General features: G+C 44.9%; 1 protein-coding gene across 1 annotated transcript; it reads left to right on the forward strand.

The window, feature by feature from the left end:
- The first annotated feature begins 34 nt into the window (after nucleotides 1-34).
- Nucleotides 35-4503, forward strand: LOC144467652 (uncharacterized). The gene is made up of 3 exons (XM_078176542.1): nucleotides 35-608; nucleotides 952-1087; nucleotides 1595-4503. The coding sequence occupies exons 1-3, from the start codon at nucleotides 181-183 to the stop codon at nucleotides 2183-2185; spliced, it is 1155 nt and encodes a 384-aa protein (XP_078032668.1). The 5' UTR covers nucleotides 35-180; the 3' UTR covers nucleotides 2186-4503.
- Nucleotides 4504-14086: the final 9583 nt, after the last annotated feature.

The following is a 14086-nucleotide window of genomic DNA, read 5'->3' on the forward strand; positions in this document are numbered from 1 at the left end:
CATAATTTATCTCTCAAGCTCAAGGCCGGTGCATATCGTTCGCCACAATCGCGTGGACGCGCGACGTCGACGGAGCGAGTCGCTTCTACTTCGCATCGGTTTACCGACGGCAACGTGTTTTGCTCGACCGTCCGACCGTGTTTCTGGCTTCGATAACAGGAAGCCGAGTCCACGAGAAAAATGGAGCCGCGACTGTTCTTGCTGTTGTTAACCGTGCTCGTCGCAGGATCCGAAAGCGAAGCGAAGATCCTGACGGAGTGCGAGGCGACGATCGAGCTGCAACGAGCCGGCATTTCAAGGAGCCTGCTAAGCAACTGGATCTGTCTGATGAAGAGCGAGAGCAGCATGGACACTAAATTGGTCACCGGACCGAAGACGGCTTCCAGCTACAGCTACGGCATCTTCCAGATCAACAGCGCGAAATGGTGCTCGAGAGGACACGCGGGCGGCATCTGCAACAAACGCTGCGAGGACTTCGCCAGCGACAACATCCAGGACAGCATCGCCTGCGCAAAGATGATCTACGATCGAGAAGGTTTCCAGGCCTGGGACGGCTGGGTGAAAAAGTGCAAGAACAAACCCCTGCCCAACATCGCCAACTGCCGGCTGTAAGGAACGGTCGAAGACGAACGATGCTAAAGACGTCTTCCGGGTGATGGCTTTCGAACGTTTGTATCTTTCTGTGAAATGGAGACGATATCGCGCGTGCCATGATGATGTATGGAGATAGAGAGGATGGATTGTACTGTCGCGAGAAACCCTTGCTACTATCGGCTAACTATGGGAACACGATCCCGGCGATACCGATAGTATGCCGTCTTATGTCTCGATATCAGTGATGTCCCGTTGCGATGAGTACTTTTCTATGTAAAATATATTCCATTTTCACCAGACTTTCTCTCTTTCATTTTTACATACAAATTCGGAGTCATTTGTCATTCCACGTTATAGCAGAATGTCAACAAAACCCGAGTCGTTTAGTCCAGCTTTAAAAAAGTTTATACCGTTTCTCGAGTTACCATGTTTACATGCGTGCTCTTTTATGCGCTACTTTTTATACGAGTTTTTTTATAGTATACACGCGCCAGTACCGGTTGCATTTTCTTTACGGTCTGATCGATGCCTCGTATGCAGCTCGAGTAATCGCGATCAGATCTTCGCGATCCAATAAAAAAAAAAGCACGATCATCCGCCCACGAGCCAGGAACGGTGTACGATCGCATGCCGCGCAATTACAGAATCGTACGCGTATAGGATTGCGAGAGCCGGAATTTCATAAACAGCTAGCGCGGCCCGTTCTCGTTTCGCGTAAGACAAATCGCAACATCCTCGGCGGAGAGGAAGAGCCGCAATCGCGTCTAGTATCAATCCCACGTTGTTCAACGGAGCGTTATCGTTTTTCCGGTAGAGGTAGCGTTCGATCGAGCTTGTCGACCGGCGACTAATCATTGTTCTCCATCGGGTCGCACGAGTGGAACCGAGCAGGGCTCCGGCTGTCGACCTTCAAAAAATCTGGAGAATTGGTGGGGCGACGAAAAAAGGTACTTCGCTGGATCCGTCTAATCGCGTTTCCCCGAAGTCGTGCGACAATTAGCTCGCCGAGGTAATCGCACAGCGTCGACGTCGACGCCGGAGAGCGAGCAGAACGTCACACGTAATAATCGCGAGGCAACGCGTGTGTTGCCTTCGTCGCAGTTCGGCTCGGAACATCGCGTCGATCGACAGCGGAAACACGGTGGAAATGAAGACGACGCAGTTTTGGCTGACGGCGGCTGTCGCAATAGCCCTGTTGTCGCCGGGACAGGTGCTCGCTAGGATCCTGACCAAGTGCGAGGCGACGCACGAGCTGCAGCGTGCCGGCATCTCCAGGACCTTCGTCAGCAATTGGATCTGCTTGATGGACAGCGAGAGCGGGATGAACACGAACGTGGTGAACGGCCCGAAAGGGGCCTCCAGCTTCAGCTTCGGCATCTTCCAGATCAGCAGCGGGAAATGGTGTTCCCGCGGACACGCCGGCGGCCTCTGCAACAAACGCTGCGAGAGCTTCGCCGACGACAACATCCAGGACGACATAGTCTGCGCGAAACTGATCCTGGAGAACGAGGGATTCAAGGCGTGGAACGGCTGGGTGAAGAAGTGCAAGAACAAGCCCCTGCCCAACATCACCAATTGCAGGAGGAGATAATTGCGATGTCTGGTTGTTCTACCAGGTGACGATTTGTACAGGCTTCTCTATCTTTTCGTGGAATAAAGACGAACGTTTCTGTGACAACGATCGGAGAATCGGCGATGATAATTAACGATGCCTAGTGATTGACCTTGCTAATGCTATGTGCGTTTAATGCATAGGAAATCTACGAGGAAGGATGACTCGAGGAATGACTGATTGGGTGTCTGCCAGTTCAAGGCCCCGGCGAGCGTGCGTTGATCGCGACGATAAAACTGTACACGCGAATTCGTCTCTCACGTACCGGGTTCTTCGCCACGCTCGCTTCTACGGCGCACCTTTGCTGCGAGTCGACGAAGTTCCGTCAAAATCGAAGAACTTAAAGCAAAGGAGAAATAGAGAAAACGTGGTACAAGCATTGTCGAACATTTTGATAGACTTTGATTGACTTTAACACGCGTGGTATTGGATAAATCGTAATTCTATTGAAATACGTCAAGTTCGCCATAAATTTTCGAGATTAAATAATGTTCGGAACACGTTCTCTCTATTTTTCCATTATTCTACAACGTTTCAAGCTTAAGGTAAACAGATAGTCGCTGTATCTTTGAAAAGTTCTTTTATTTCAACAAGACTTTGTCACCCCGCTGACCCGACGTTACCTAACGTACAAAGATGCTCGGTGCATTTTTCGGTTCGGAAGGGTCTTCCGAAAAGGCTCTCACCTCGTCGATAATTAGCTCGCGACGAATCGCGAGGCTGGTGTAAATTTCCGAGCAGGCCCGGCATTTCTTTATCACCGTGACTTCGTGTTCTTTGAAGAAACCGGTTCGAGGTAACGTTACTCCGCCACCGCGATAGATCGGCGTCCCGATAGCGCGAGTGTTTGCTCGCGGATTAGCGAGGGCAATCATGGCGCGTTACTTTGTCAGACGGTGTTTTAAACCGCAGTGATATCGGATAAGGTAGCGCGTCGCTATTCGACTCGGTGTCGAGCGGTATCAATTCGGATTGCGTAACGGCGCTGTCCGCGGTCGAAACGCTTGCCGTCTATAGCGCACGGGTTTCAAAACAATAGAAACAACAACACCGTGCGGCTGGGTCAAGCATTTTAACGGACAGCACAATGTCCACCATTCGAGGCGATAACTCTCCGCGTGCATATGCGCCGATTATAATATTCGCATATTAACGGGGGGAGGGAGCCCGTTGATACGCTCGGCGTCCCGGAAGCCGCGCGTTGCGCAAAGGGGATGTTTCCTAAACGCGATTACGGGCAGATTTAGGCCAGATACCGTGCCGCGACGATCCGCGCGATCCGACTTGCCAAGTAAAATCGGAACGGAATGAAATGGTTTAGAAATTCCGACTATTACAACGGCGGGAGGGGACGCGTGACCGGACTCCGTGAACCGCGTCCCGATTTCGTGCGGATCGTCGCAGATCCGACCGTGATACCGGGGCCTCCGTCGTTTGCATACGTTAATACCTCGGCGCTGGAATCCGGCGTAATTAAATTTTTTCTTTTCTTACTTACACGAAGTCGACGTTATCGAGGACACCGGGGCGTGAAAAAAATATTGGTTGCGCAAATTGCGCCACGAAATGTCAAGACCGCGGATGTTATCGAGATAACGGGTTAAGAATAGACACCCGACGTGAGACAGTTTCGGGGTCCCATACTCTGAACAGTGACACAAGATTCCACGCAAAAAGTTCCTCCTTTTTTCCTCCGTACACTAAATTTTCCATCAGCTTAATTCGTAGCTGGAATCGTTGCAGTTTTTTGCACTTGTCGATGCACTTTCCGATCTTCCTATGTTCTCAGACGTTCGTTCTTTTTGCAACAGTATCACGCGATAGGAGATTCTGCGCTTCGTCTTCATTACTGCGTATTTGTATGCGAAATAAAATTGGCCGATATTTGTTACAAGAGACAGCAGTCGTTTACAAAATTCTTCCCTCGTTTTTAATCATTAGATTAAATCGTTAAATCTTCATTAGTTAGAAATTTGACATTGGCAGTCTGAAATTATATTTAAATTTTTCTACTTGTTCAGATAACGCTCGCTCGGATTTATTATTATTGCACGAAACCTGCGGTCTGATAATTAGTTTCTTTAGGCTAATAATTTTAAATCTATGGTACAGTTAAAAAGTCAATTATTTCCGGTTGAAGATAGCAAGGCTAAAACATGTATTCAATTATTTCCTGTGAAAGGATCTTCACGATCTCGACAATGTTAAAAGAGAAAACCTGGATCCGGGCAATTTTAATTGCATTTAATTTTAGTGTTAATAATTTGCTCAATAAAGCGAGACAAGTATTGATTCTCCATTGTCTTGCGTATAAAATCATCTCGAGCCTGCCGCGAGAGATTGATCTAAGAATAGAAAAGGAAAAGAGTTTATTGTCAGCGGTCTTCCTCCTGCTTTAACTAAAACCCACTCCTTTTCCTCATAAATACATAAAATCCTCAGCATACTGTACTAACTGAAACACGAAGTATTCACGTCATACGTCGAATACTTTCGACATGCTCCTTGGCATTCAGCATACGCCGTTTCTCGACATTTTTGGGAATGCCGGTGATGTAGGTCAGCCTCTCGAAAGAAATTTATGTTGATAAGCTCGGCCTTGATCCTGCGTTCATCTTCCACCGTAGAAGACCTGCACTGTATCATGCGAATTGCGTAAGAACCGCTGAACACGAAGCTCCAGGAAAATACGATCCACGATTACCATTTCAGCGAAACGGTGGAATTTAATCTCGCCGCGTCCAGCATTATTTGTGGCGTCTGGTTCGATCGGTTGCATAAATCCCGTAAAGAAACGGAATTTCGAGAAGAACGCATTCCGCTCTCGAGATAAAATACGATTAGACAATAGCGGCCGACGGTGAAATTTCGTCTCGTCTAATAGCCAAGGAAATTAGGGTCGGAATGTTCGGGGGATCCCGCTAATGTCGTCGACGGTGAACGTGTCCAGTCGATGTGTTCTCACGCGATAAGAAGAGTCGCGAAACAACGCTCTCTTGGACGATCGCCTCGACCCGCTCGTCTTTCCGCGTTTCTCTTTTTCTCCTTAAAATCGATCGTTACCCGGTGCTCGACCGTTTACATGATACGCTTCGCAAGGAGAGAGAGAGAGAGAGAGAGAGAGAGAGAGAGAGAGAGAGAGAGAGAGACTACGGTCTATGTAAACGTGAACGATTGCGCAACCAAACCGTGGCACCGCGATCGAAAAATCGCAGACATCCCGTTATCTCGTTGCATACCAAAATTTCCGCCGAGTGTTTTTCCTTGTAGATAACTAAACGGCGAATAGATCGGCGCGCATCCGTGCAGGAAAGTTCTCGTCTGGTTGTCCGAGGCGATGATGCTGCGCGCGGATAACCGTACGCGCGTTTCGAGCAGCGATAATAAATCAGATGGTAAAACGAGCCCACCGGTTCGCAATTAAATCCGTCCCGATATCGAGTATCAAAGGTACAAATCTTCCGTTTAATCGGTCGCCGGCACGCGAACATTATTACGCTCATTAAAAACAAATTGGAGCTCGGTAGGCGTACGTTTTCAATTCCCGGCGGATCGGCGGTAACTTACAGCGATAATAAACTTCTCTCATCGGCGCGGCTGTTACACGACCGAACAGACACGTAACTGTCAATAAAGTAGTAAAGCATAATCATTATACGGTTTACCGTCACGGTAACCGTCAGCCGACGCAGTCCCGGAAAAATAAGACGCGAGGCGCTGCGTCGAAGTGCTCGTTTTTTGGGGATAAAAACCCATCGACTTCCGTTCTTTCTCCGATACGGTCACGCAATAAAGTAAAGCTTTTTATTTGCATCGAAAGCAATCTCAATTTGTCACTCGGCTAAATATAATCATATGTTGAAGTATATAAAACGGTAGTCGTAAACAAGTCATTGATTTATCGCGGATTTCGAGTAGTCGAGCTTTTGTAACTTTAAAAATCACCGCTTATCGCGAATGAAACTTATGTAACACTTACTATCTCCTGGTTATGATAATATAAAAATTCTAGGATTCTTATTCCTTTTATCTGTGAACTTTATTTAGAGAATAAAGCTTACTTTATCCGAAATAAAAAATGTGAAATCGGTCGTTTAAACAGAGTTGCTAGGTTTATTGTTAAAAATGCTATAAAGTAAAAACTCCAACAGTAAATCTACAATAAAAATTATGGTAAAAAATTTCGAAGATCAATTTTGACCGACGAAGTCCATGAAATATTTCGAGTAGTGGAGCTTTTATAACTTTAAAAATCACCGCTTATCGCGAATGAAACTTATGTAACACTTACTATCTCCTGGTTATGATAATATAAAAATTCTAGGATTCTTATTCTTTTTATCTGTGAACTTTATTTAGAGAATAAAGCTTACTTTATCCGAAATAAAAAATGTGAAATCGGTCGTTTAACCAGAGTTGCTAGGTTTATTGTTAAAAATGCTATAAAGTAAAAACTCCAACAGTAAATCTACAATAAAAATCACAGTAAAAAATTTCGAAGATCAATTTTGACCGACGAAGTCCACGAAAGTAGATATCTCGTTTCACGACGTGCCGTCGAGGAACATGTTAAAGCGCGTGACAGAGACGTAAACGTCAGCGAGGCGATAGTCGGCTCGCGTCGTTAATCCGAAAGTTCATAAAACCGGATGTCAAGGATCGCGGGAGGATGGTATACGACGGATCGATTTCCCGCTGCACGAACCCGATCGCATCGCGGAGAAATCGGTTTCTCTAATCGGCGGACACCCGGTAGAATTTCAATCGGAGTGATGCGTCGGGCCGAGCGCGCCTGCCTTGGAAAGGCGGACGGGACGCGTGCATTGGCCGGGGCTGATGCACCGCGCGGCTGATGCACCGCTGCGACGCGATCCGCCGCGACGCGACGCGATGCGCGAACAGGGATGCACGTAGGCGCACGTAAGCGCGGTTTTACGGCAGGAGGTGAGTGTGCATGCACCTTTCACTAGCGGAAGTGAACAACTGAGACAAACGCGTGAGAGCGACCCGGGTCATCCGCGGGTTCGCTCGTAGGCGAATGGACGCGCTATCCGAGGGCGATCTGGGCACCGCGATACGGCGATCGATCACGGACAGTTCAGGCCGGGTAATCGTTCGTAATTATCGGGATTCTGATTGCGCTTGTCCCTGCGCCGTCGTTGCCGTCGAGGAAGTTCTCTAAACGTTGTCGCTTCTGAATTATAGATGAGGGACCGCGCGATTGTCAGCGATAAACCACCGTCTATACGAGCCGGACACTCTCTTCTGTTTACCGGCTACCAACGGTGACGAAAATAGCCGTTCCCCCTTCACACTTGCAATGATTAAAACTTGTTTGGCTGTCAGATGTTCCTGGCAGAAGATTTATACTTATTTCGTATTACGATATGTAAATATCGACGACAGGAGATACGGGGAACATTTTATTCCGACTTAACCGTGCAACTACCTGTGTTTTAGATCACAATCTCAATATTATACTAAATAACATTATTCGCTCAATCTTGTCATTTTTAGAAAATACCACATGTCACTGAATTTAGTATACTGCAAGGAATTTATTATGAATATCGTCTCCGGTAAAAGGCTTGACTTCAACCTCAATAAAATTAATAATATATTTTTTATTTTATTATTATATTTAATAAATAATAATAAATTTAAAATTATTTATATTTAATAATATATTTTTTAATTTGTATCCAATACTATTGAAGATCTAACTTATCGACCTATTTACGCGGTAAATTTAATATAAGTAAGGATGCTTTCCTTACATAGGTACGATTGCCATAGCTAATAAAAAGAAACGTATATTCTATATCACGTAAAGGTTTCGCAGAAGTAATTCTAAGCGAGTATTACAGTAAATAATAATAATAATAATAATGATGACTGTCCACCGTTCAAAGATTAATGTATTCGCTGAGCAGCAGCGAAGAATGGTTTACAAGCACCGCGATACTCGATCTACCGTCAAAAGCTCGGTTTCTCGGTTACGTAATTTCTAGGTAGGCGACACGGACGGTGTCGATGATTAGAAATGAAAACGCTGATAATTATGTACGATTCGATCCGTGGGTCCCCAGGAAGGAGAATCGACGGGAGAATCCGCAACGGGTAACCGTGAGAAGCGGGAACGATCGGGTGGCGGTAAATCATGCAGCATGCTCGCACAAGAGCGTCGCCATAGACGCAATAAACCAACCACACATGTCACATTTCACGTTGAATTAACGTTGAATAACGGCGCCGCTTCGATAAATATTAACGACAGTTTTTGCTCGACATCGCGCAAACCGAATTGTGCTCGTCGACGAGGCGAGCTGCGCTGAAAAAGAAAAAAAAAAGAAAATCGAAATCCCTTTCCGATTATCAGCGATCGGGTTGACCAATCGACCTGATAAAGTAATCGCTCGGACAGACAAGAGAATAAACCGTCGAGTGGATAATTTCGATCGAGTTGCAGCGATACGATCGCGCGCTTTGAAAAAACGAAGGCGCAGACGCTGTGGGTTCTATGCACTTGTGACGGAAACTGGACAGGTGAAATATAAAACAATAAATGTGAGAAATAAATCATTCTCAGCTTGCTAAAATTGTTAAAAATGAAGATGAATTTTTATTCTATTACTGTTTGTTACCACCGAAGTGGAGACTATCTATCTTGCACAGAGATCCACAATTTAGTCGTCATTAATTCGATTCGCTTCCGAGCACTGGACCTGGAAATCCTGGAGACTATGTTCGAATAAATCAGTTGTCCAAACGATCATACTGTACGCCAATCATTTACTAAACTCGTCGATTAAAATGCCCGTTGTACGTACATATATACTCGAGTAAAGAGAATGTTCGGTCCTTTTACAAACGTAATTTCCCATGAATCAAAATGGTTGCGTCAACGAAAGGCTTATCAATTTGTTGGCACGCTCGATCGGATAGATCGTGCCCGGAGGCTGCGGGACGAATTCATTGGCGAGTAAAAAGTAGCTCGAGTACAACGTTGTTGTCCAATTACTTTGCCCTTAGACACGGCCAATTACCCGCGTTCTGATTAAACAGCGGGTCCCCGTGTTTTCCGTGAACCCGGTCGATTTTCGACGGGGCTTCGCCGGTGTAGGATCGCGCGGGTAGGTAAGGTCGGGAGCGTGGGTTTCTCAGGGCACGTCGCCGGAAGGAGGAAGCGCCGGGTATCGATCTCATGGAGGAGCGAGAGAGCGAACGGTGAACCCGAACGGCGGACAAGATGAGCGTGCCGGTGAAACTCGAGCGTGGTCTGTCGGCCGACCTCTGCAAAGGTCGCTTTAGTCGAAGGCACCGCGAAGAAAGTGATCCGATAAGTAGCGGCATCGGGCGAAACGAATTACTTTTACTCGACCCCGGCGAGTCCTTTGGCTCCTCCCCTCGAGACAATCATGGGAATATCTCCAATTAGCATCGATCCGTGGAATCGACGGGAAAAACTCCGTACGATTGGATTGCGGCTCTCACGAGCCTTCTCATTATCCCTTCGCCCTACGATTTATTTCGCAGCTGATTAGAACTTCCTCCCGTTGACGCGTTTACCGTCCAGTCGCATTCGAGGAAGCGTCGTTTACCACGCAGTATCTTTCATTCGTGCGAGCATGAATGAAAGTAAAATATAACATTTGTAATATTACTTCAGATAACATGTCATTTCATTTTATAATTATCTCCGTGCCTGTTAGTTCTCAAATAACAATATTTCAGATATTATTTTACACGTTATTCTATTTTAGAATTCTCTGATATTTGACTCAATATCTTCATTCTATTTTATTTTTCCATCAATCTCGGAATTTTTGCAAGACGAGACAATCTCCTCTCGGTGCAATTCCACATCTGAACGATTAAAAAATAATAGCCGTAGTCTAACAAATAAATTTATTTCCTAATGAAAAAATATATAAAAGTGATAAAAAATACAGGATAAGAGGAATACAATATCTGCGTTAAGCAGACTCTATTTCTCAGCGCGATGGTTAGAGGAAGTTTTCGCCGTCGAAGTAATCGATTAATTAATGAATAATTAGGTGCATGGTAATCGCGATTGCGCAACCGTGGTTTGCGTAAAAAAAAAATAGAGGAAGACGACGAACGATCGGCCCGCAAATAGAGCGGAAAAGAAGGCATCGTGGAGAGGATTTTAATGGACGTTACGCGGTGCCAAATAAGCGTTTTGAGCCGGAAAGGAAAGCGGAGAGATTAAAACGGTGCCAAGCTGATTAGAAAGAAGCGAAAGGAGCGAAACAACGAACTCTCGCGAGCCTGCTGGCATAGTGAATATTTAGTGCCGCGTTTTAGAAGAAATCAGGGTTAATTCCTAAAAAATTCGCTAACATCGTCGCAGCAAAGATTCCTTAAAAAGTTACTTATTTATTTGGTACCTTTACGTATATACAACGTCCATATGTAATATAGAACAGCGAAGATCGATGTATCGATTTTGTTGATTGATGCATTGATTCAACCAAATTGAACGTGGAAATAATGTTGAAGTGTTTCATTTCGAGCACGACGAAGATACAAATTATTTCAATTATATTCACACGGTAAATCGTTTAATGCAGAAATGAATGACTGCTTCATACTTATGTAACATAATTGAGAGAACCATAAACAGCAAATATTTGTGTTTCTATTAGTTGGAATATTTTTACAGGATCCGCTTATAAGCTGTCATCGGAATGCACAATAAATCGTCGGTGTAACTGTCAATAAATCGTAGGAATCATTACTTTAAAACAAACATAAATGGCGGGATCGTTGTCACCTTGCCCGGTAAGTTGGTCAATTGTTCGGCAAACATTGTGGAACGCTTCTAACTCGTCTGCCAGTCTAAACACTTTCGTTGACATTTTCTAAATTCTCTCCTCGCGCCTTCGACTTTGATTCGGCCAAAGGATGTCGAGGTAATTGCGCTGTTACGTGACGAAGTAGCTTCGAGCACGGATCGCTCGATTAGGCGAGAAAGACTTCTCGTGGAAGAGGCGCGAAGAAAGCGAAGCCGTGAAGTGGCGAGCAAAGAAACTTCGTTGTTTCTCGATAGAGCTGGAAACCGTTTGCAAAACGATTCGAGGAAGAACCGAAAAAAAAAAGAACAGCGACGCTTAATCAACGGTGTCGAATAAGCTCGGCGGATTGTTTCGAAATAAAATTCCGGGGAGGCACAATGGCCTAAATTAATGCCGGTGGCCCGAGGCTGTAACATGGCCGAGGGCTGTTCGAAAAATAAACAGGTTCGCTTCGCGCTGCGCGCCGCGTCTCGTCCGGTGTAAATCCAACCGGAAGCGTTTCTCCAGTTTTCACATACCACGGTGATAATTACGTACATGGGAAGATGTTCATGACGCTGTTCTAGGACGTCTGACTATAATACCGGTATCCGCGAACTCCGTCGTCCACCGTTACACCTTTTTTTTTTTTTCAGCTCGGTGAACGCGCAACGACATCCACCGGTTCACGGGAACCGCTGCGCGCGAGCCACGTACGACATCCTTCACAAAATGGATACGCCGGCTGTCAACGCACAGTGAAAGTGGTCGTCGTCTCGGGATGTATTAATAGAAATTCCACGAGAACTTCATCTTAATACGGCTCCCTAATTCACCGGGACCGCAGCGGCAGGGCTCAAAATCGAAAGTCATAATTGACAGCTGATTGCCGGGGCCAACCTTCGAGCAGGTTCTCCAGTGGACGCGCTTTCCATTTCTCGGAAAACGGACGCGTGTGGTTATCACAGAGATCTTTTATTCTATTAAGTAATTTCAAACCCTGTGGACTTCGTCTTCATTATTTTCGAAGCTTGTATTCGCCCTTTATTATTAATTTTTCTCAGTTTTTATTAACCTTCATTTTCTGTTTTATCTTCTATTTAGAAATGCTACTCCTTGTATGTCTGATAATTTTACATTTGTCATCATTCGTGTACCTTATTTTTCTTCCTCTCTTATTGTACTCTTGTAACGACTATATAAAATCTCATTTTTATTTCCTTTTTTCGTGAATACACTTATTCAATATTCATTATTTTCCTTCCACTTTTTCTACTTTCCAGCGATATATTTTCTATATTTTTGTATTGCCGCACTTCCATCGTCTTAAATTCTCTCTCGTGAATTAAATGAAATACCTTGATACCTTGTTATAACTTTACTGAAATTGGTATCTGAGGAACGCAATAGAATCGATAAATCATTTCGAATGTACAGTCCGCGACAGCGAAGTTAAATTACAAGTTCTGCCGTTGCGTCGTAGGGTTATGATCGCTCGAGGGGGACGAGCATAAAAGTCGACGGAAAAGTTGTGGTTTTATTGTTGAAATGTGTGCCGTGCGTTGGCCTTCCGCAGAAGCTACTGCAACAGGGACAAGAAAGGTTCCGTTCTTATTATTTCGATAAGCATCGCACGATGTAATAGCCGAGATACGTCAACAACAGCTCTCATTAAGACTGTTGCGAGCACGCCGGCGCTCTGCTCTCACAGTGATACTACCTGCCCCGTACCAATTTCTCAGCGATGAGATCATTTTATACCATGAAAGCACCGACGTAGCTGATTGCTCTAAGACGAATCCGATTCACCCGCTATCTGCCGCTTTCATCATCGATTTCCGTGGTTCCTGCCATCATTCTAAAAACTGCTCGCTGCCAACGATGTCGCTCGAAACACATTTCCTTCTTTGGCGAAAGATTGTTATAACAATGAACCTTCTGAGCCGGTTTTATATATTTTATTTGAACGCAGTTGAGATTATAAAGACTGAAAACAGTTGTATAAATCTCCTCGGCCAAGGATACATTATGATGATGTATCAACGCGAGTATTTATGATCATTGACTATGGAGACTCTTCAGTCTATTAATCTGAAGGTGACTGGCGACTTACGCTTGTGTTTCTCTGTAAAACTATTAATGCTTGTGTACTTAATCTGCAGATGCCGTCTCTCTTTCTTTTATTTAAACCAGACACAGTGTTATACCTAACCCAGATTCGGGGACTTCGATAGCAAGGTGCATAAAAGCGATTGGCCTCAATCCCCGATGCATCTTCGCGGAGGAGGACGATCGAGCCTTGATCTAGAACTTTGTTACTCTTGTCGCAAGGCTGAGGTCCTGTAAATACAGTCCTCGACCGAAGAATAAGACACTCGACATACTTTGCAAATATTTATATTTAATTTTTGGGAACGTTCACTTGGTATCGCATACTTTCTTCAGGGTAACTGTACAATAAATAATAAAAAAACGTATCAAGAGTTACGAAAACGATTATCGAACGAAATAAAAGTTAAAAAAGATATAATTAAATATTTATTCAGTATTTTCTATTACGTTTTTTCAAAGCACATGGTAATCATCATTTGTAGTTTTATAAATACTTTTGGCGAAGCAATGCGAGTTTATCTACACTTTTCTTACTCAAACTTTCTCGTTGTATGACAAAATAGCCCTAGAGTCTAAAGTGAACGTATCTTTCACTGATATATTAAACAACTACGAAATGTGTCGAGTAACTTATTCCGCTGTCCAGTGCTGTCGTATCGTAAACTGTCCAAGGATCACCTTGAGGTCATTGGAATTGACCGACAGCAATTGAAATAATGATCGACTCGTTTCACGCTCGTTCCTAATGGTTCTCGAAGCCGGCACAAAATTATGTGCCGGCGGATCGAGAAGGGAGGTGTGTATCCTCCTCTTACCCAACAACAGTCCGGCTAAACGCGGCGCTGTTGCTCCGCTTCTCGTAAGCAATTTTGCGCAATCTTACTACCTGTGCGTCGCTAATGAGCACGCTCTGCTCGCTTACCGCGAATCTTCGTTTCGCGCTTACTCGTCGGGGGGGGGGGGGGGGGGG

Source organism: Augochlora pura, chromosome 3 (assembly GCF_028453695.1).
Source record: "Augochlora pura isolate Apur16 chromosome 3, APUR_v2.2.1, whole genome shotgun sequence".
In the NCBI taxonomy this organism is placed as follows: domain Eukaryota; kingdom Metazoa; phylum Arthropoda; class Insecta; order Hymenoptera; family Halictidae; genus Augochlora; species Augochlora pura.